This window comes from Heteronotia binoei, chromosome 6 (genome assembly GCF_032191835.1).
Source record: "Heteronotia binoei isolate CCM8104 ecotype False Entrance Well chromosome 6, APGP_CSIRO_Hbin_v1, whole genome shotgun sequence".
Taxonomy (NCBI): Eukaryota; Metazoa; Chordata; class Lepidosauria; order Squamata; family Gekkonidae; genus Heteronotia; species Heteronotia binoei.
The window spans coordinates 48952658-48973762 of NC_083228.1; the positions used below are offsets into that span (position 1 = coordinate 48952658).

The 21105-nt window shown below is 44.1% G+C and overlaps 1 protein-coding gene across 1 annotated transcript in view; it reads right to left on the reverse strand.

Moving 5' to 3' along the window:
* Window positions 1–20257: 20257 nt before the first annotated feature.
* Window positions 20258–21105, reverse strand: part of LOC132573724 (proliferation marker protein Ki-67-like) — a 38753-nt gene continuing 37905 nt past the window's right edge. The window contains exon 16 of the mRNA XM_060241417.1: window positions 20258–20698. Within this exon, the coding sequence (XP_060097400.1) occupies window positions 20559–20698 (140 nt within the window). The 3' untranslated portion in view covers window positions 20258–20558. The remainder of the gene's footprint in view (window positions 20699–21105) is intronic.

The following is a 21105-nucleotide window of genomic DNA, read 5'->3' on the forward strand; positions in this document are numbered from 1 at the left end:
CAACTTCTAGTTTAAAATTTTAATAATAATAAAAAAGCTAGAGAGCTCATTCAAAAAAGAAATTAGTGGAAAAAACTTTGGTCGTCTCTCATCAGTGAAAACTGATTTAGTTATGCAAATTACTGCTATGAATATTAAACCACTGATGAAAGGTTTTTAATGAAGGGATCTTTTGTTTTGGAAATGCAAGGGTATATGCTTTAATTTCTTGCTAATTTACTGTTCTTTGATAATGTTCACATTTTCCCCAAAGTGACTTCACTGATGGGTTTAATACAGTGAATAGAACTACAGGCCAACAATACTGGTTTTGACAAGCCTTCCCCTGTGTAACAGGAGATCATGATTTGCAGCCCCTTATGCACAATTCTATTAGGGTGAATTTTGTCTACAGGGCTTTCCCTGAAATGAATTCTCATTTTAATGTTAGCCTCCTGCAGTTTTTAATTTTTAATCTGTAATATGAAATTGCAAATTTTACAAACATCATTTGGAAAAGCCACTAGGACAGAACCGAATGCCAAAGTTTACATATTGCCTAATTAGACGGTTATGAGAAGCAGCTTATCAATGTCAAGCCAAAGATCATCAAAAATCCAATTACTAATTTGAAAAACACATATATTTATAGGTTCATTTTGTTTAATTTGCATCTGATTAGCTTAATAATTGTTTAAAATTTGTATTAAGTTTAATAGTTTGGGTTCCGTTTGCACCACACCTGGGCTGTAATTGCAGTTTAGAAGCTTTGTCAGTTGCACCATCTATGATAAAATCTTCATCATAAAGCAAAGAGAAAATTCAGTACTCAAATTGCAAAACAGTTTTTCAATATGAAATTTATCCATTTTATTGATACTGTCTCTTTTTTAACTGCTGTATTATTGGACAGATGATTAGACATCACTTTCATCAAACCACTTTTTGCTATTGTTGTTGGATACACTTGACTGGAAATGTCAAGAGAAGTTTGTTTTCTGTTAACATTAGAAGAGCATGCTTTGTTACTTGTGTTACCAATTCAGTTAACCATTCATAAAGCCTTTACTGTAGCTGCTATGTATTTTTTAAAACACAACATCAAAATAAAATAGATCACATAATCATCACATAATGGATAATCTTAGAGGTTAATTACATGATTATTTATCCTCTCAAAAAAGCAAAAGATGGCTAACTCATTTCAGTCTCTACTTGTTAACAAACAAGTGGTGAATTCTGAGATGGACAATGACAAGTTCTTTTCCTACTTTGGCTTTCACCCTTGGCATAACTGACCATGTAAAGCAATAGTACAGGAAGAGATTTATGGTGGGTAGCATTAGTGCACAGTGGGGGCTTAAAGTGCATTGAGGCAGAAAGAATGGGTGGCTACAATGCCTAGAATTTAATTTATTTATTTTAAGATTTGTGCCCCGCCAAGCACAGCTCCAAGGAGCCCTCAGGGTAGCAAACAACATGGTATAAAACAATAGTAAAGCCAATATAAACCAATATCAAATTAAATTGCATATATGAACAACAAATCAACAAGTCAGCAGTGGCAAAGAAAGAAAAACCTGTCTGGTAGATTGAAAACAAACCAAAACCTAACCTCGAAATCCCCAGACACTATACATTCAAAAGCAACAAGACCTCATCCTTCAAAGAACTGTACAGTAAGGCTTTTTACTAACTTTCTTACAACACAAAGAAAACTGGGTTTTCTAAAAAGTGTCTACAAATGTTTTTAACTCTAATGGATAGGGCTAAATAAAATTAAGGTTAAAACCTCCCTGTTTGATTGACCAAGTTCTGCTGCTGTAAAAAATCCTCAGAACTAAACTGGTTTTAGAGTTGGGTATTATCAGTATGCTGATGACACCCATCTCTCTATTTCTTGGTCCAAATTGCACTGGACTTCTGTGGAGGTCTTGAGCCAGTGCCTGGCTGCTGTGGTTAAGAGGCTAAAGACAAGCAAGCTGAAATTGATTCCTGATAAGACAGAGGTGAAACTGATTGAAAAGGCTGAGCTTTTGGAGGGTATTGTGCACCCCACATTTGATGAGGTTCACCATTCAGCTCACCTTTATTGACTCAATTAACAGTCTAGAGCAGAGGTATCAAATTCATTTGTTATGAGGGCCAGATCTGACATAAATGAAACCTTGTCAGGCTGGGCCATGGTGGGCAGGCCATGTGTGTACCTATTTAAGATTAGGTAGCAGAGATAGAAACTTTATAAAGGACACAGATAAGCACAAATATTTTTTTAAATCCCTTAAAACATTAACACTCTATAAAATATTAATGGAAAAAATCTGGAACAAACCCACTTCCCAGCAAAATGCTTGGAAAAGAGACTGCAATATCCAATTCACAGAGGACCACTGGGATAAACAGGTTGCTTACCTGTAACTGATGATCTTTGAGTGGTCATCTGTGCAGTCACACACATGGGTCTTGCCGCAGGCAACAGATCCATACCTCGGAGTCTTCAATAGCTCGCCTAGAGTGTTTTTTGGCGCACTTTCCGCTCGCCCTGGGGAGCAGGCATCGACTGCTCATTCCTGGAGCAAGCGGGAGGCACCATTCCCACTCAGTTTCTTCCAGCCGCTACTGACAGTCTACAAAGGTAAAAACCAAGGCAGAAAAAGCCAGCAAAGGGAAGGCTGGGTGGGCGTGTGTGACTGCACAGATGACCACTCGAAGATCATCAGTTACAGGTAAGCAACCTGTTTATCTTCATCGTGGTCTCTGTGCAGTCTAGCAAGCTGAAAGTCAAAAGGAAGGTGGGTGCTGGCAAGAAAAAAACATTTTCATACTTTCATAATTTCATAATGTATGTATGCACTCACCTGGGGTGATTTCAGTGGAAGATGGACCTGAGGACCACTTGGCCGAAGGAGGCGTCCTGTCTGGTACGAACGTCCAAGGCATAGTGCGAGATGAACATGGATGGCGAGGACCATGATGCAGCAGCACAGACGTCCTCTAAGGAGACGCCCTCCAGGAAGGCCGAGGAGGTCGAGTCTGCTCTAGTCGAGTGAACCTTAAGGCCTTCAGGTAAAGGTTGCTTAGCAACTTCGTAACACAACTGGATTGCAATGGATACCCACTTAGAGAGTCTCTGGGTAGAAATCTTGCGTCTTCTTTGAGGATTGCCGTAGGCCACAAATAAGTTAGAGTCCTAATGGAACAGTTGTGTATGAGAGAGGTAAAAAGACAAAGCTCTTCTGATGTCGAGGGTATGTACAGCTCTTTGTACGGAGTCCTTAGGATTAGGAAAAAACGTGGGCAACGAAGTAGAAGTTGAAAGATAAAATTTCGATACAACTTTGGGTAAGAAAGCAGGATCCGCTCTCAGGACCACTTTGTTCCTATGAAAAACTGTATAAGGTGGGTCAGAACGGAAAGCACACAAGTCACTGGCCCACTTGCCAGAAGTGAGAGCAACCAACAGGGCAGTCTTCCAAGAGAGAAGATTAAGGTCCACAGTGGCCAAGGGTTCAAACGGGGGTTTCATAAGTTGTAAAAGAACTAACGACAAACTCCAAACTGGCACAATCAGTTTGATAGGAGGGTGAAGGTGCAACATGCCCTTGAGGAATGATTTGGACAGTCTATGGGAGAAAACAGTCTGACCGTCAATAGGCTCATGGAAAGCAGAAATGGCTGAAAGGTGAACTTTTAAAGAAGAATAGCTGAGCCCCGACACCTGTAGAGACAGCAGATATTCCAGGATCGAAGGGAGAGGTATAGAGTCTGGATCAAGTTGTTGAGAGGATGCAAAGGAGCAGAAGCGCTTCCACTTGCACTGGTATGAGCGCCTGGTAGAAGGTTTTCTAGCATTCAGGATAACTTCCATTACTCTCGGTGGTAAAGATGTGGCCGAATTCTCCAAGCCGTAAGTCCTAGAATTTGGGGGGGGGGGTGCCATACCTAACCATGATCTTGGGTGAGGAGATCGTCTGCCAGGGAAAGGCAGCGATAAGTGTGATGGGACATTTGAAGGAGTCTCGTGAACCACGGTTGCCATGGCGACCAGGTTGGATAGAACGGGAGAAGATGTGTTTGATAGCAGGGATTCAGCTGTTGAGTGAAATGCAGGGGGGAGTCAAAGAGACTGCTTGGCTGGCTGAGAAGACTTCTTTGTCTGCTGAGAGCGTGGCCTCTGTTGGAAGGGTTGCTTTTGTTGGGGGAGGGTTCCTCTTCCAGTAATCGGATTGCTTAGGAGAGCGTTGACGCCTCTGAAAAGATGGTCTCCAGGGCTTAGGTCAATTGAACTGCTGAGAGGCTGGCTGAGAGACTCCAAGGCGCTTCACCCTCTTGCGGCCATCATCTACCGAAGTGAGGACTTCATCAGTGGATGCATGAAAGAGGCCAAGATCATCAAAAGGTAGGTCTTCGATTTTTTATTTGATATCGGGTTGCAGGTTGGTTGACCTCAGCCAGGCGTGTTGACACAATGCCATCGATGAAGCGAACATTCTAGATGAGCAGGAAACCGCATGTCTGATGGTGTTAATCTGCTGTTTTGAAGGAATGAGAGGAGAAAATTGGTTGGCGAGATTAAATGTATATGCCGCAAAATAAGCCAAGTAATTATTAAGCTTGGAATTAGTAGAGGCAAGGTTGTAAATCTTGCGAGCCAAGGTGTCCAACTTCCGGCCCTTACGATCAGGAGGAGTAGGGTGCCTGGATGGTTTGGCTTTAGTAGCTGAGTGCATGATTATGGAGTTTGGAGCAGGATGGGAGGCTAAAAATTTAGAATCAGGAGCATGTACTCTGTACAGGGAGTCAAAGCGCTTCGAAGTAGGTGGAATCGAAGCAGGTTTGTCCCAGGCCTCATGCAGACCTTCCAAGTGCACTGGCAACAGAGGTAGGAGACCCCGCTGGGAAATCCGCCTGAACCAGATCATGGACTATGTCAGAAACCTTGGGTGAGTTGGAAGGAAGAGTAACATTCAAGGCTTCAGTCATGGTAGTAATCAGGTTAAGGTAAGCCTTCGAACCATCCAATGGAGAAAGACGGGCGTGGAATCTGAGGCAGGAGAGCCAGGAGGATCTTCAGAGTCAGAAGAGCCTCAGCTGTCCCCGTTGGATTGGGATTCCTCGGTTGCAAGAGAGATCAGAGGCTTGGAAGGTGCAGATGCGGATGCACATTCCTCAGAAGGTTTAGACTTATCTTGTAAAGAAGTCAAAGTCATGGCCAATGTAGAAGTCGTGGCCAGGACAGCAGATATGGTGGCGAAAGCAGTGCGGGGTATAAAAGGTTCTCGGTACTGAGGAGGTTCACGGACTCGAAGGGCTTCATGGTCTCGAGAAGAGAGATACTCCGGGTCTCAGGTTCGAGAACGCTCATGGTACCAAGGAGATTCGAAATCACGAATTCGAGGTGTTTATACATCACGCCTGTGGGATGCGACCTCGAATTCATGGTACCAAGAGTGACAGAAACCCTCATCCGAGGGGGAACGGGAGTAGCGATGATACACCCGGCGATGTCTGGGAGATGGTGATCTGGAGAGTGAGGAATATTCATATCGACCCCTCTGGTAATAGTCCTGGTATTCACGGTAGACTGGAGAGCGTGAACGGAAATCACGACGTCGAACTGGTGAGCAGGATCGGACATGCTGGGTGGAAACCTGTGTCGACGACTCTCTGTAGAGAGGAGAAACTCCAATGTCTTGAAAGGATCCAGCCTGTAACAAAGACCGGGGATGCTCCTGAGAGAAAGTCAGATCCGAATGGGGGTCGGGTTCGAGGAACGGCACCATGCTATAGATGGAGGGCGAGCGAGATCGAACCGGTATAACCTCGACTGCAGCTGGGGAGTGAGGAGTGAGATGAGGCATATCGGAGATGACATCGGAGGGTGCCGAAAGCTCTGGTGGAACAAGAGGTTGGATCAGAGCTGAGTGTGTGGAAACCAATGCCATCGATGTTGCTATAGCGGTCAAAGTGGTAGCCCTCGGGGAAGTCGTCGAAGTCGACCTTGTCGGATTGCGGGATTTCTTCTGGGCCGAGGCGGATGAATCTGTATGGCGAGACTTCTTCAAAGCCTTGTGGCCAGTGTTGGAGTGCTTGGATGGTCTCTTGTCAGACTTATGTTTCTTGTGAAGTTGAGGAGCAGCCGACAAAGCCAAATCTCCCACTCGGTGTGGGGGAGGTGGCGAATCAGAGCTGGGCATAGCCCAGAGATTTTTCAAGCAGGAAACTTTGAAGTCTTGCCACTCGGTTTTTTCGCACCTGTTTACCGAAGCTGGCGCAATGAGGGCAAGAATCTACCCAATGAGCTTCACCCAAGCAGAAAAGACAGTACAAATGTCTGTCTGAAGTAGGGATTTTAGATCCACACCTCCGACACTTTTTGATAGTAATTTTTCCTTCCATGCGCTCCGGACAAGGGAGGGGAGGGAGGGGAGAAAAATAGGGAAAGGAAAGCACAAAAACAAGGCCTTTAAAAAAATTATAAGGATGAAAAATGATAGAAGAAAGGTAAGAGAAAAAAGAATACGATACCAAACAAGAGAAGACAAGCTGAGAAGACGAGCTGAGGAGAGAGGAACGCAGCAAGGTAGGTGTTGTCCGGGTGGCGGAAAGGAAGAAACTGAGTGGGAATGGCGTCTCCCGCTCGCTCCAGGCATGCACAGTCGATGCCTGCTCCCCAGGGCGAGCAGAAAGCGCACCAAAAAATGCTCTAGGCGAGCTATTGGAGACTCCGAGGTATGGATCCGTTGCCTGCGGCAAGACCCATGACCCAAGACCACGATGAAGATCAAATATGGTCTACTCCTACCTTAAAGAGTAGAGCTATAAATATCCGTACCCAACAATACAGGCCAGTTGCTTGGGGGCCTGATAGGACCCCTCCAGAGGGCCAAATTTGGCCCCTGGGGTGCGTGTTTGACACCCCTGGTCTAGAGGATGTACTGGATCCAACATTATTGCTGGAGAAGAAAGTTTACTGAGCTGCAAAAACAAAACAAAACTTTCATCTTCATGCTGTCTGCACTAGACTACTCTCAATGACATTGGAGAAACTATTTATTTTTGTTAATTTCTAGTCCACCCTATCCCTCAAGTAGGCTCAGGGTGGGTCACAACAGACATAAACAATAAAAATAAGCAATATAATTAGAAGTAAATAGACAATTAAAACAATAAAATTACTCCATTTCAGGTGGAAGACAACTAATCAGGCCATAGTGCAAACAGAGATGGAACCAATGTTCCAATAGGCCCAATAGATGATGGAATGCTGTGACAGGGAAGCCAGACTTGATGTACTATTGGCGTCTGCTGCCTCACTTAAAGGCCTGGCAGAACAGCTCCATTTTACAGGCCCTATGAAAAGGTAGGGCTCTAATCTCCAACGGAAGCATGTTCCACTAGGCCAGAGCCAGGGCATAAAAAGCCCTGGCTCTAATCAAGGCAAGATGGACATCCTTCAGGCCAGGGACAAACAGCAGATGGTGATTAGCTGAACATAAAAGGAACAAATATGGGGAGAGGTGGTCCCTCAGATATGTCCGCCCAGGCCACACAAGGCTTTAAATGTCAGAATCATCGAATCATAGAGTTGAGAGGGGCCATACAGACCATCTAGCCCAACCCCCTGCTCCATGCAGGATCATCCTATAGTATCTCCGACAAATAATCATTCAGTCGCATTTTGAGGACTGCCAATGAAGGGGAGCTCACCACCTTCCTAGGCAGCTGGTTCCACCTCTGAACTACTCTGACGGTAAAAAAATTTTTCCTAATATCCAGCCAGTACCTTTCAGTTTGTAATTTGAGCCCTTTGCTTCAGGTCCTATCCTCAGCTGCCCTCCTGTAAATGACAGCCTTTCAAATATATAAAGAGAGCAATCATATCCCCCCTCAATCTTCTGAAGAGATGAAGAAAGGGCAGAATTGCTCAATTCCTACTTTTCCTCACTCTTTTCTTCTTAGGGAAACAGTGCTCAACATGGCCAAAACAGAACATATAATGAGGGTATGGAGCTCCAACCTACGATCGGCATAGCGGTAGTACATAAACATCTAGTTTTTTAAAAAAATGAAACCAAGTCCTCAGGGCAAGATGAATTGCATTCAAGAGTACTAAAAGAACTTGCAGATGTAATTTCTGAACCTCTGGCCATTATTTTTGAGAATTCTTGGAGAACAGGTGAGGTTCCAAAAGATTGGAAGTGGGCAAATGTCCCCATCTTCAAGAAAGGGAAAAAGGACGATCTAGGTAACTACTGACCTGTCAACTTGATGTCTATACCTGGAAAAGTTTTAGAACAAATCATTAAACAGTTAGTCCTGGAACATTTCGAAAGGATGGATGTGATTACTAAGAACCAGCATGGGTTTCTCAAAAACAAATCATGTCAGACTAACCTGATCTCTTTTTTTGAGAAAGTGACTACCTTACTGGATCTGGGGAATGCTCTAGACATTGTTTATCTTGATTTCAGTAAGGCTTTTGATAAGGTTTCACACACTGTCCTTATTGACAACTTGGAAAAAAGTGGTTTGGATCCTGTTACCATTAGGTGGATCACACCCAAAGAGTGCTTGTGAATGGTTCCTCATCCTCTTGGAGAGGAGTGACAAGTGGAGTGCCTCAGGGATCTGTCCTGGGACCTGTTTTGTTTAACACCTTTATAAATGATTTGGATGAAGGAATAGAGAGAATGCTTATTAAATTTGCAGATGATATTAAATTGGGAGGGCTAGCAAATACAGTAGAAGACAGACAAGATACAGGATAATCTTGACAGGCTGGAAAACTGGGCTAAAACCAATAAATGACTTTTAACAGGGTTAAATGTAAAGTTTTGCATTTAGGTAGGAAAAATCGTATGGATGGTTATAAGATAGGGGAGACTTGTCTGGGCAGTAGTGTGTGTGAAAAGGATCTAGGGTTCTGTGGATCATATGCTGAACATGAGTCAACAGTGTGATGCGGTGGTTAAAAAGGCAAATGCAATATTGGGCTGTATTAACAGAAGTATAGCGTCCAGATCACGTGAAGTGATGGTATCACTTTGCTCTGCTCTGGTAAGACCCCACCTGGGATATTGTGCTCAGTTTTGGGCACTATATTTTAAGGATATAGACAAGCTGAAATGGGTCCAGAGGAAAGCAACAAAGATGCTGAGGGGTCTGTAGACCCAGTCCTATGAAGAAAGGTTGAAGGAACTGGGCATGTTTAGCCAGGAGAGGAGACTGCTGAGAGGTGATATGATCACCATCTTCAAGTACTTGAAGGGCTGTCAATATAAAGAATGGTGCAGAATTGTTTTCTGTGGTCCTAGAAGGTAGGACCAAAACCAACAGACTGAAATTAAATCAGAAGATTTTCCAGCTCAACATTAGGAAGAACTTCCTGACAGTTAGAATGGTTCCTCAGTGGAACGGGCTTCCTCAGGAGGTGGTGGGCTCTCCTTCTTTGGAGGTTTTTGAACAGAAGCTGGATGGCCGTCTGACAGCAATGCAGATCCTGTGAATTTGGGGGGAACAGTATTTGTGAATATCCTGAATTGTTCAGCGGCTTGGACTAAATGACCCTAGAGGTCCCTTCCAACTCTATGATTCTATTCCTCTTCTCCAGATTGAACATTCCCAAGGCCCTTAGCCTCAACCTTCATACGGTTCTTCCTCCAGGCTCTTGATCACCCTTGTTGCTCTTCTGCACCCGCTCGATTTTGTCCACATCTTTTTTGAAGTGAGGCCTCCAGAACTGTACACACTATTCCAGGTGTGGCCTGACCAAGGCAGTATACAGCAGAGCTATGACCTCCTGTGATTTGATGTGATAGCCCTTTTGATACACCCCAGGATTGAATTTGCTTTTTGCCACAGCATCACATTGCTCACATTTAGTTTACAGTCCACTAGTAACCCAAGATCTCTTTTGAACACACTACTTCCCAAAAGTGCATCCACTGTATTTGTGCTTCACATTTTTGAGACCCAGATGTAAGACTTTGCACTTATCTTTGTTGAATTGCATCCTGTTTGCAACTGCCCACTTCTCCAGTTTATTCAGATCTTGTTAAATTTTAACTCTATACTCTGGGTGTTTGCGACTTCTCCCAATTTGGTATCATCAGCAAATTTTATGAGCAACCCTTCCATCAGATCATTGATAAAAATGTTGAAAATGTTGAAAAAACTGGTATCAAAACCCTGAAACAAATCTGGTACTCCATAGGTAGCCAGTGCAGTGTCATTTGTCAGTTTCAAGCAGGGGAACTTCTACCTACACCCTCCACTCCCCCATGCCTGCTCAGTGGAGCAGGGAGAGAAAAAAGAGGGCAGGGACATTGCATAATACAGTGATGTCACTTCCAAGTGATTGGTTGGAGATGACAACACCGCACCAAGTGAATTCACTTCTGGCCTTCACACATTAGTGACATCACTATGTTGTGCGCTGCTCCTTCCAGACACAGAAAAGCTCCCAGAACAACCTTCTCGCAGAAACTCTAGCTGATATAGAATTTTTATTTATTTGATTTGATTTATATCCTGCCCTCCCCGCCAAAGCAGGCTCAGGGCGGCTCACAGTATAAAATCACAACAAACAATTAAAATCAATATATATCATAAAATTACACATTCTGTAGTTGAAACAATCAAAATTAATTTGGTGCTAATCTCTTTGATGTTATGTTTTTCAGTAGTGATAGTATTTCTTCAGTTTCCTACAATATAGGCTCTGCATCAATTGAAAGCAAACCGGAAGAGAGTGGTCTTGCAGGCCTTGAGGAACTGGACAAGGTTCCGCAAGACCCTCACTTCCTCTGGCAGTTGATTCCACCAGTAGGGGGCTGCTATCAAGAAGGCTCTCTCTCTGGTGATCTTTAGTTTGGCCTCCTTCAGCCCGGGAATTACTAAGATTTTGAGATCCAGATCGAAGTACCCTCTGGGAAACATGTGGGGAGAGATGGTCTCTAAGGTAGGCAGGTCCTAAGCCATATAGGAATTTAAAGGTAATAACCAGCACCTTGTAATGAATCCAGTATACTATTGGCAGCCAGTGCAGTTCCCGTAGTCCCGGCTGTATGTGCTCCCACCTGGGAAGCACCAATAACAGCCTGGCCGCCGCGTTCTGCACTAGCTGTAGTTTCCAGGTTTGGTACAAGGGCAGCCCCAAATAGAGGGCAATACATTAGTCCAACCTCGAGGTGACTGTTGCATGGATCACTGTTGCCAGGTCACCATGCTCCAGGAAGGGGACCAACTGCCTCACCCACCTAAGATGGAAACAAGCAGATTTAGCAGTGGCTACTATTTGGGCCTCCATTGTCAAAGCAGGCTCCAGCAGCACCCCCAAGCTTTTGACCTTGTGCACCATCGTCAGTGGCGCACCGTACGGTAAGGGGATTTTCCTGCCCAGACCGCCGTGACTCAGGCAAAGGACCTGTGTCTTCACTGGATTCAACTTCAATCGACTCAGCCTAAGCCATCCTGCCACGGCTTGCAGCACCAGATCCAAATTTTCTGGAACAGTCTGACTGGCCGTCCATCAGTAGATAGAGCTGGTTGTCATCAGCGTACTGGTGGCAGCCCAACCCATACCTCCAGGCAATCTAGGCACAAAATGACTCAGTTCAGTTACCACTGGGAGCTGGGCAATGTAGGCATGTTATACCTGTTCTACAGTTGCTCTATAGGTTACTGACTACCTGTAGTTTCTGGTTTCAGACAAGGGCTCTAGTTTATGGCGCAGTTTATTGCATGCATTATCTTCATCTTGTTGCATTATTTGCTAACTTCAGTAATCCAGTTTTTGCATTTTTCATGTCGTTTCTCATACTGTTTTATTGCAATGTTCTCTGATTTTATAATCCAGTCTTGTTGCATCATTTATTGTACCTGATACTGAACCTATTTCATTATTTTAAAATTCTGTAATCTGCCTTGAGTCTCAGTAAGACATATTAACAAAATCAGGAAATATATAGGCTCTTTGTAAACAGAAAGGGGGAAAATGTTGATATTGCGTTAGTAAAAGTAGGTGTTCGTTTTAGGCAACATATGGGGCAGAGTCAGCAGGAGCCAAATTGGATACAATACTTCATGGCTACAGGCAGGCTAAGCCCCCTCCTTGAGTGGTAATAGGATAACATTTTCCAGTTCTAGGAATACACACTTAGGACTGCTTAATGCAAATTAGTTATGACTTCATTGTTAAGAGAATATATGTTCAAAATGATAGATGGGAATTAAACAACAGGTCCATGCAAAGCTTGTCAATCCCCTTCCCAAGGCTCCGAACATAATTAATAAAGGCCTTGAATGTACCATCCCTACAGTGTAATCCTAAAGTTACACCCTTTAAGTCCATTGAAGTCATTGGGCTATTCTTAGGATGGTCTTATAAATTCTCTAATATTTTCAAATGTGTGGTAGTATGGTGTACATAAGAATTAAGCAAACACTACCATTTTCTATTCATCTGCAGCAGCAGTTCTTGCTCAGTCAACTCTAAAGGTTTTGCCTGAATTTCATTTACCTATAAACTATAGTTAGATAAATCAATATATCTAATTATCAACATGGCCCTATCTGTGGATACTTCCAATTAGTGATCTTTGAGCACAAGACAGATCTTTTTACAAACTTGAAAAAACTCCATGTTTACAGAAAAAAAAATGAAATATTAAAAAAATACCAGGGGGTGGGGGTTTAAAAACAAACTGATAAAAACCATCACCTTTAAACAATGAATACCATACATCTTTTGGTAGACAACTATGAGTTTTGTCAATTCTTACTTTGTCAGAAAAAGTCATGGAGAGGAATCTTTGAGGGGTATTCTGGTCTCCCCCCACCTTTTTGGTCTTTCAAGGATAACTCATTGAAGCCAGGCCCTGCAGCAACTGTCAGGCAACTTAATTACCATACAATTTGCATGACTCACCTGGTCCATCTGCTTGCTACCATTCACAAAAACCAGTGTTGGGAGTGGATAGTTTCAGTCTAGGATCTGGGAGACTCAGCTTCAAATTCCTACTGCACTGAAGCTCACTATATGATTTTGGGCACGTCACTCAACCTAGTCTGGAGATGATGATGCTTGGTCCCTATTGTGGAGAAAGTGTTACTGAGTTACAATTGACTCGTGACTCCAACCATGGGCTGTTTGGAAAGAATCAATGATGGTTTTCCTTTTGGCTTCCTCTGCATAGCAACCTCCATCTTCCTTAGTGGTTTCCTATCCAAGTACTGACTGTGGCAACCCTGCTTTGCTGCAAAGCTCTGACAAGGTTAGGCTAAGTTACGCAAATTAGGCTTCCTATTGTGGAAAAAGGTGGTATATAAATGAAGATAGATGAAGATGGAGTGACAGATATGTTGACAGGTGAGTGGGAAGAGAAGAAAGCATAGAAAAGTGAGGATATGGGAGCTGCCAGGAGCAGGGAAAGAGGAAAAATTATATGGAGGATTCTGGGGAAAGTGAGCTTCCACCCTGCAATTCCTTGCAGCTCTCTACCATGCAACTATGACTGGGGACCACCAGTGCACAACTGGGCAGGATAGTGCTCTCATCTGGAGGGCTAGGATGGATACTATCATCACACTTAGATCTTCCTTAGAATGAAGATGATGCTTGGAAGATTGCAACTGCTGCAGGGAAAGGGCAGATTGTATGGCTGCATAGATAGTCAGACAACATCAGATACAGGCAAGGTGTATGCATAGGCAGTTTTGATAAAAGGTATGAATCCCAAAATTGGGGGATGGTAATAATATTCAGATCCTGATGCTGGGAAAGACAGAAGGCAAAATAAGAAGGACACAGCAAAAGATGAGATGGCTGGACAGCATTACTGACATAACTAATACAAATTTGAGCAGACTTCTGAGGATGGTGGAAGACAGGAGGACCTGGCATGACTTGGTCCATGGGGTCGCAAAAAGTTAGACTCGACTGCGACTGAACAATATTCAAACCAAGGTGATAGCAGCCAGTCATTTAGAAGTTAGGTCCCAGCCAGAATTGCATACTGGGAACCCAACCAGCACCTTCTTGTGCATCAAAGAAATTGTGCTCCCCACTCCCCTTTCTTTTCAGTTTTGATCTCTGGCAATGAGGAGCGATGTTTAGACTTCAGAGCTCAAGCAATCCAGCCTGAAGATTACAAAGGATCCAAGTGTGAGTTAAAAGGGATCAGAATAGTAATTGTGTCCATCATGGAGGAAAAGACAATGATATAAGGTGCTTTGGGTTCCCATTTTGGAGAAAGGTGGAGTATAAATAGAATAAATGATAAATACAGTTGAAAATATAAGGTAGGTGGTTGGCAGGTAAAAAGGAGAAAAGGAAACAGAAAAAGTTGAGGATATGGTAGCTGCCAAGAGAAGAGTAATGTGGGAAGGGGATACCGGAGAAAATGAAATGTGTTGGTAGTCTTTGAGGTTTCCCTTCATCCAGTTCCTGGCCTGCTCTATTCAGCTGTAGTTTTACCAGGAACAGGCTGCCAGGGGAAGGAAAGCCGAAGGGGAGACAGTTAAAATGTAGTTTGGTTGGTGAATGGGGGGAAAAGCAGGAAGAGGGGTTATGGGACAGGAAAGAAGCTAAGAGTGCAGGAAGAGGAAATGAGATGCCCTCTCAAGTTCTGGGTCCCGCAGTTGTGATAATTTTCTGGGACCAAGGAAGAAAAAGCAGCCTGAATCATTCTGAAGCAAACAAAGCATATTCCCAGAAGCTGGGGGGGCGGGGGGGGGGGGGTGAGTGGAATGAGGTGATAGTAATGCACCTGTTTAATAACATTCTGACAGTAATTTTCTGCACCTGTTTCGTACATTTTCTTTGTGCTATTCTATGAACAATAGGCAGTAACTAGGACTTGATGTGTGGTCCTGCAAATGAAGAAGTCTTGCTTAGAAAGGGAATGCCAAGATTACTCAGGCTAGCAGTTCACCTGTGCCAAATGCAGATGTTCTAGTGAGCCATGGGTCCTCCCATAAGTAGCAAGCAGAATTTACATATCATTCTTACTCTGCAGATGCTCCATTGGTTACCCACCAGTGACCAGGCCCCATTCAAGTTTCTATCACCTATAAAGCCCTTAATGGAACTGGAGCTGCATACCTGTAGGACTGCCTCTCCTACAATGCTCTGCCATGACAGCTGCATTCATGTAAGCTAATCCTCCTGAAGATGCCAGTCTGCAAACAGGTCAAACTGGCAGCTGCCCAAATACATTCTCTGTGGATTCCACATTACAGAACTAACCTGAGGCTCTTGGAAAGGAGCCCCACGCTTCTGTGTCAAGTACTGCAAGTTCTTCACCAATCAACATACCTTGGTTTCGTTAAAGGCATTTATTGACAAGCAAGACATGACAGTCAAGCAGGGGCTTGCTAAAACTAAAGCCCAAGGACTTTGTCCAGTTAGATATAGCTAGGGTCCATTTGTTTCATAGTCCAAAGTCAAAAGTGCCAAAATCTACCAATCACTGCTTTCACCCTACTAGGTGTCATCCCTGCCCCTGGTTTTGCTCAAGCAAGCTGTGAGCATCTATGAAAATCAGATAACATGATGTATTACATACACAATAATGCAGTGTGTGAGAACAAAGAGATGGCAGAAAAGCAGGACCATCAGAGGTTACAACCCAGCACAACTCTCCCAACCCTCAGCTCATGGCAAGCACTCTTGACATTGTCATTTAACAAATTTTGCAAAACAAAATTGTTCACAAGGACATTCTACTTCTAGCAGGAAGACTATTTCAGAGTAACATTTTAAGCCAGCATTTCTTCCAGCCACACACACAACCTTCCCACTTGAGTCTGAAATCTCCACTGTGATACTGTGTAGCAAGAACACACTGGCAGCTCTTTTCTACTGCTATTAGAAACCCTGAAAAAAAATGGGGGAACATTTTAACCTTCCAGGACATTCAGTTGCTGACCTACGAGTAGCAGTCCTCTTACAACGGAATTTCAAAGGGAGATTAGAGACTGCTGAATTGTAATTGATAATAAAGCTCAAGGCAATGCATCTTCCTGGATTGAACTGAAACCTAGGTTTCTTTTCTTGTGATCAGTGCCTGCTATTGTCATGTGGCATCTAAAATAAAAACATTTGTACATTTACATCCATGGGGATAGGGCACCTATGCTGATCCCAATCAGTATGTAAAAAGCCTGATATTTTTGCACATAACACCCAGTGAGCATGCGCAGAAGCCCCATTGTGCATGCTCACTGGATGAGCAGACATCCCACCAGTTCCTTCGGACCACTGTATGATCCTGATCTAGGGAGGACTGACAGCAATGGGGAAGGAGGGCGGGTGGTGTGAATGCACAGATGACCACTCGAAGATCATCAGTTACAGGTAAGCAACCTGCAGATTAAGAGAGTTCAGTTGTTTTGTTTTCTGAAGTCTGGTCCTCAGAATCTGAAGTTGATGCTGAAGAAGCTTCTTTGGTATTGGAGTAATCAGACAGATGTGGAGTCAAGGTCATGGCAGTAGGCCGTGTCAGTGGCAAAGTCAGTTTGCTTTGAGAAATTTATGCAGTGTGGGCACAAGTGAACCCAGTTTAGCAGGCTCCTTTGGTTGCTGCTTTTTTTACAATGATCCAGAAGTGGAGTCGGTACCGACACAGTTACTGAAGGTGGCTGACAAGGATGACAAGATTTGTAGGACACTTCCGAGTGTTGATTCCAATCCAGTGAGTTACAGAAAGGAAGCCATGGATAAACCAAATGGAAAGGGTATGGCCTGTACAAGTATATTGTGATGATCCTGGTACCAATGGGCTTGTGCAATGGATCAGAGATACAATAAATTGGGAGTGGAGGGATAATGGAAATGACTGTTAGATCTGCTATCAGGCATTTTAAAACTGGAGGTCTGGCAGAGTTATGTTTCCAAAGTTTCTTGTCTTATGTTTCAGCGGCTTGTCATGCTTTGATCCCTTATCCTCCCTATGTTTCTTAGCAGGAGCGGAGGACTCCGATTGGGAGGCCGAGCCCACTCACTTGATGGGGTGTTCAGCATTAGAGAGGGGGTGTCTCTGTGAACTTAGATTGCCTGGAAGGATCAATGCTGACACTGATGTCAAAGGTTGTGTTGACAGGTCAGCGGATGTCAATGACGTTGATGCCATCTTGCTGGTCGTTAATGCCCATTCAAGCAAGGAGGACATACGAGTTGCTCGCTTCTTTTTTATTTGCTTCGAGAAGTTTACGCAGTATGGGCACAAGTGAACCCAGTGGGCTTCCCCTAGGCACAGCAGAGAGAATGGCCATCTGGAGGAGAGATTTTACCACCACACTGAACACAGCGTTTGAAAAAGACTCAACATCTTTCCATAAGCCAAAAAGGAGTAGGAGCAGCAGAAATACAGGGGGAGGGTAAAAAGGGGCTCTGAAAGGCAAAGTCCAGAAAAAGAGTCCATTTCCCCCCAGGAGAGCAGAGATGGAAAAAGAGAAAAAATGACCAAAGAAATCAGATGAGAGGCTAATAAAATAGAGGAACTATACCGACCAGAGCATAGAGAAGACTAACTAGTCAGTGTAGCAGTTAGAAGAGAACTGGCGGGATGACTGTGCTCACCCAGTGAGCATGCACAGTGGGTCTTCTGCACGTGCTCATTGGGTGCTAGGCACAAAAATCCAGGCTTTTAATGTACTGATTGGGATCGGTGCAAGCTCCCTATCCCCATGAATGTGAATAAGAGAGACCACAAAGATCTTCACTCTCCAAGATCTAAGGACACATGGTATTGAATTCCCTTTTTAACTTTCTTTGGCTCTTTTCCTCCTTCCTTTCTCTGAAGAAGAGTGGAGGCACACAAAACCTAAACACAGGACTCCATTCTCTCTCTGGCTTTCCCTCCTTTCTCCCTCCATATCTGAAGAAGTGTGGAGGCACACAAAAGCATATACCTAGAATAAAACGTTGTTTGTCTGCTGCCACAGGATGCCATTTTTTCCCCTCTCCCTCTGGCTGTTTCCCTCCTCAGAAGGGGAGGAGTTCTCAAGTCAATCAAGGGAAGGCTTTCTTTGGCTCTTCTTCCTCCATCAGCCAAACAAGGGAAGGCCTTCTTTCTTACCTCTGTGAACCAGCGGCTCAATCATTGTCTGATCTTCTTCGTGGTCTCTGTGCATCACACTGATGGGATATAGGCGCCCGCGCCAATCTCGATCGGTATTCTTGAAAGCTGTGGATTTCCGCGCCCAGGGCCCAGTGCGCATGCGCAGAAGCCCCACCGCGCATGCTCACAGGAACTGTAGCGGACATCCCGCCAGTTCTCTTCTGACCGCCGTTCGGATCAGTTGATCTTCACCACGGTCGGTAGAACCCTTTCTTGGAAGTTGCGTTATTACTATTTGGACTTTATTAGGACTTTACATACAATTTTTCCAAAGAATTTGGGGGCGAGGGAAGCGGACTTTCTTAGAGGAAATTTTTCCTTCAGCCTTTTTCCCGCCTTCCCACCCCCCTCTCCCTCAGTGCCCACTCTCCCCGCATGGAAAAGCGGTGGGGATTTTTCAAAAGGTGTGCGGACTGCGGTAGCAAGATCGCCCCTCCTGACGGGCATACCCTTTGCCTCTTCTGTCTGGGAGAAACTCATATACCGGACGCGTGTGCGCACTGCGCGAAGTTTTTCGCAACAGGTGGTTCAGCCAAAGGGAGGGAAGGTGATTTGTGAACAGTACCTTAGGATTTTTATTAATAGGAGAGATTGGTGCTTTACCTGGGTATTTGCAAGGATGATAGATGGATGACTGACAGAGGAGTTGTGCAATTGCTAAATACTACAGACCTGGCTACTACTGTTCTTCTGGCTCTTTCAGGACTAACGTTAAGTAGCTTCTGAGTAACTATAGGATACAATCTCACTTCTGAAAGCCATCAGCTTTGTATCATAAAAATGATAATCCAAAATACACACTATTATGTAAACTAGGAGTAAGACCTGTTGTGAAGAAAAATACAGCAGGATCTAGGAGGTGGTGCTGGGCAAGTGCCCTCCCCTTGCTGTCTTCCCTCCCACCCAAGTGAAGGCATTCAATCCCCCTCACCTCATGGGGAACTGATCTCTGCCATCTGGAGAGCAGTTGTGCCCTCACCTGGAGACTGGCAACAGTGGTTCTCCAGGAGGAAATAGCATTGTACCTGTCTGAGGTTCCATCCCTCCCCAAACCCCACCTTCTCCAGGCCCCATCCCTTAAATCTCCAGGAATTTCCTAACCTGGAGTGGGCAACCCTACCTATTTGACTTCAGGTTTCCATCACCTTCACCCTCCCTGCAGCTTCTACATAGGAAAAGGATAGCCTTTCTCCAGTGTGAGGGGGAACCAAAGCAGCTTACTTCATTTTCCTCTCCCCCACCTTTGATCTGAACAACAACCCTGCAGGGCAGGTTGGTCTGGAACTTTGTGACTGGTCTAAAATCACCCAGTCAGCTTTCACAGCAAGAACCTGGGTCTGGCAGACCCTCTCTGAAGCTCTAACTCCTATGTCCTCCTAAAACTCCACTACAGAATCTCCAGTGATTTCCCACCAATCTGGAAAGGTACCACTAAAGGCCTATGGGTGATTCTCCTCCCCCCCTTGCTATCTTCCTACCCACCCAAGTGAAGGCATTCAGTCCCCCTCCCACCTCAAGAGGAGCTGATGTCTGCCATCTGGATTCCAGACAACAGATCTCTCTTCCCATCCTTGGAAAAATAACTGATTTGGAGGGTAGCAATCTATTCCCGAGGCCTCTTCTTTTCCTGACAAAAGCAGGCGGGGTTGCCTAGGAAGAACCTCTGGCTAGCACTTCCCAGGAGGCAGACATGGGCTCTAAGGAAACACTCTCAGTGGGGTCTGGTGGCTGTGACTATTTCTGTGGCTTTTGGAGGCTGCGTGTGCTGGGAGGCCTTTCGTGAGGCCCCAGTAGGCTCTGCATCCCTTTCTGAGGCGAGTTGACAGAGTGGACACAGAGAAGAGTTGGAGATGTGGCTGTCTCTGAGATAAGACTGCTTTTGGCAGTGTGTTCTGCAGTAGGTGGGGGCAGGGGAGTCAGCCAATGGGAGGCCAGAGACAGTTACCAACATGTGATGGACCAATAGTGTTCTCACAGTAACTGCCAGAATCAGCTTCACTGGTTAGCAACAGCCACTCGGGTGGGAGAGAGGAGCAGTCTCAACCAATAGTATGCAAGAACTCTTGATTGATAGTTTGACGGGCCAAAGACTGAAACCCCTCATTCCCACCGAGTCCCAATCAATCAGGATGGTCAGATTTGCCACAACAGAATTATTACTAAAAGGTTTAATTTTAAACAAATATAGAACTTTAACAACATTTTATATTTAAAAGAAAATCTAAATTTAAGACAATTCCCTTATCCCTGCTGCTTATTTCCTACAAAATATTTAAGAATTAATTTACACAGCTTTGCATGACAATTTCAATGTCAACTACTAGCAAGAAGTATGTTCTGCAAAGTAGAATGTATTCATCTAAATCCAGATTATACTTTACAACTGTGCATTAAACAATCTTGGAAGTGCATCCATTTACTCTGAAGAAAAATTACAGAGCCCACTATCAAAGATTACAATACTCGTTTTCTTGTTCTTCTATTTGCCTTCATCTTGGTTTGAGTTTCTATAGCAGACTCAGTGGTAGCTAAGATATGCTCTTCTTTCATTTTCTTTCTTCTTCCTCCTCTCTGTAATGTACTTCCACTATTCTCTATTTGAAAACAAGACAGGGAACGTTTCAGAAGTCAAGCTTCTATACCAAAAATTGCATTTGACCCTACCAAAATGCTATTTTTGGCTAATGAACCTGATACAGAAGACATAAAGCACATAAAATGAACAGCAAAATGATCAATCGGGGAAGAATGCAAACAATGCAAAGAGGATGCTTGAATTTAAGTTAAGTACAAGGCAAAAAGCCATAGTGAAATTATCAGGATGTAGAAGAGACCATTTCTAATTCAATGTTTAAAAAGAACTCTTTTTGTTTACTACAATGTTGACAACCCTTCTTTTCCACTTATTTTTCCCAACGGGAAAGATTAAGCCCGCTTATGGTGTATTCCTAGCTAGTTATCCCAGTCTTCTCGCAGTGATTGAAATTTACTTGAAGAACAG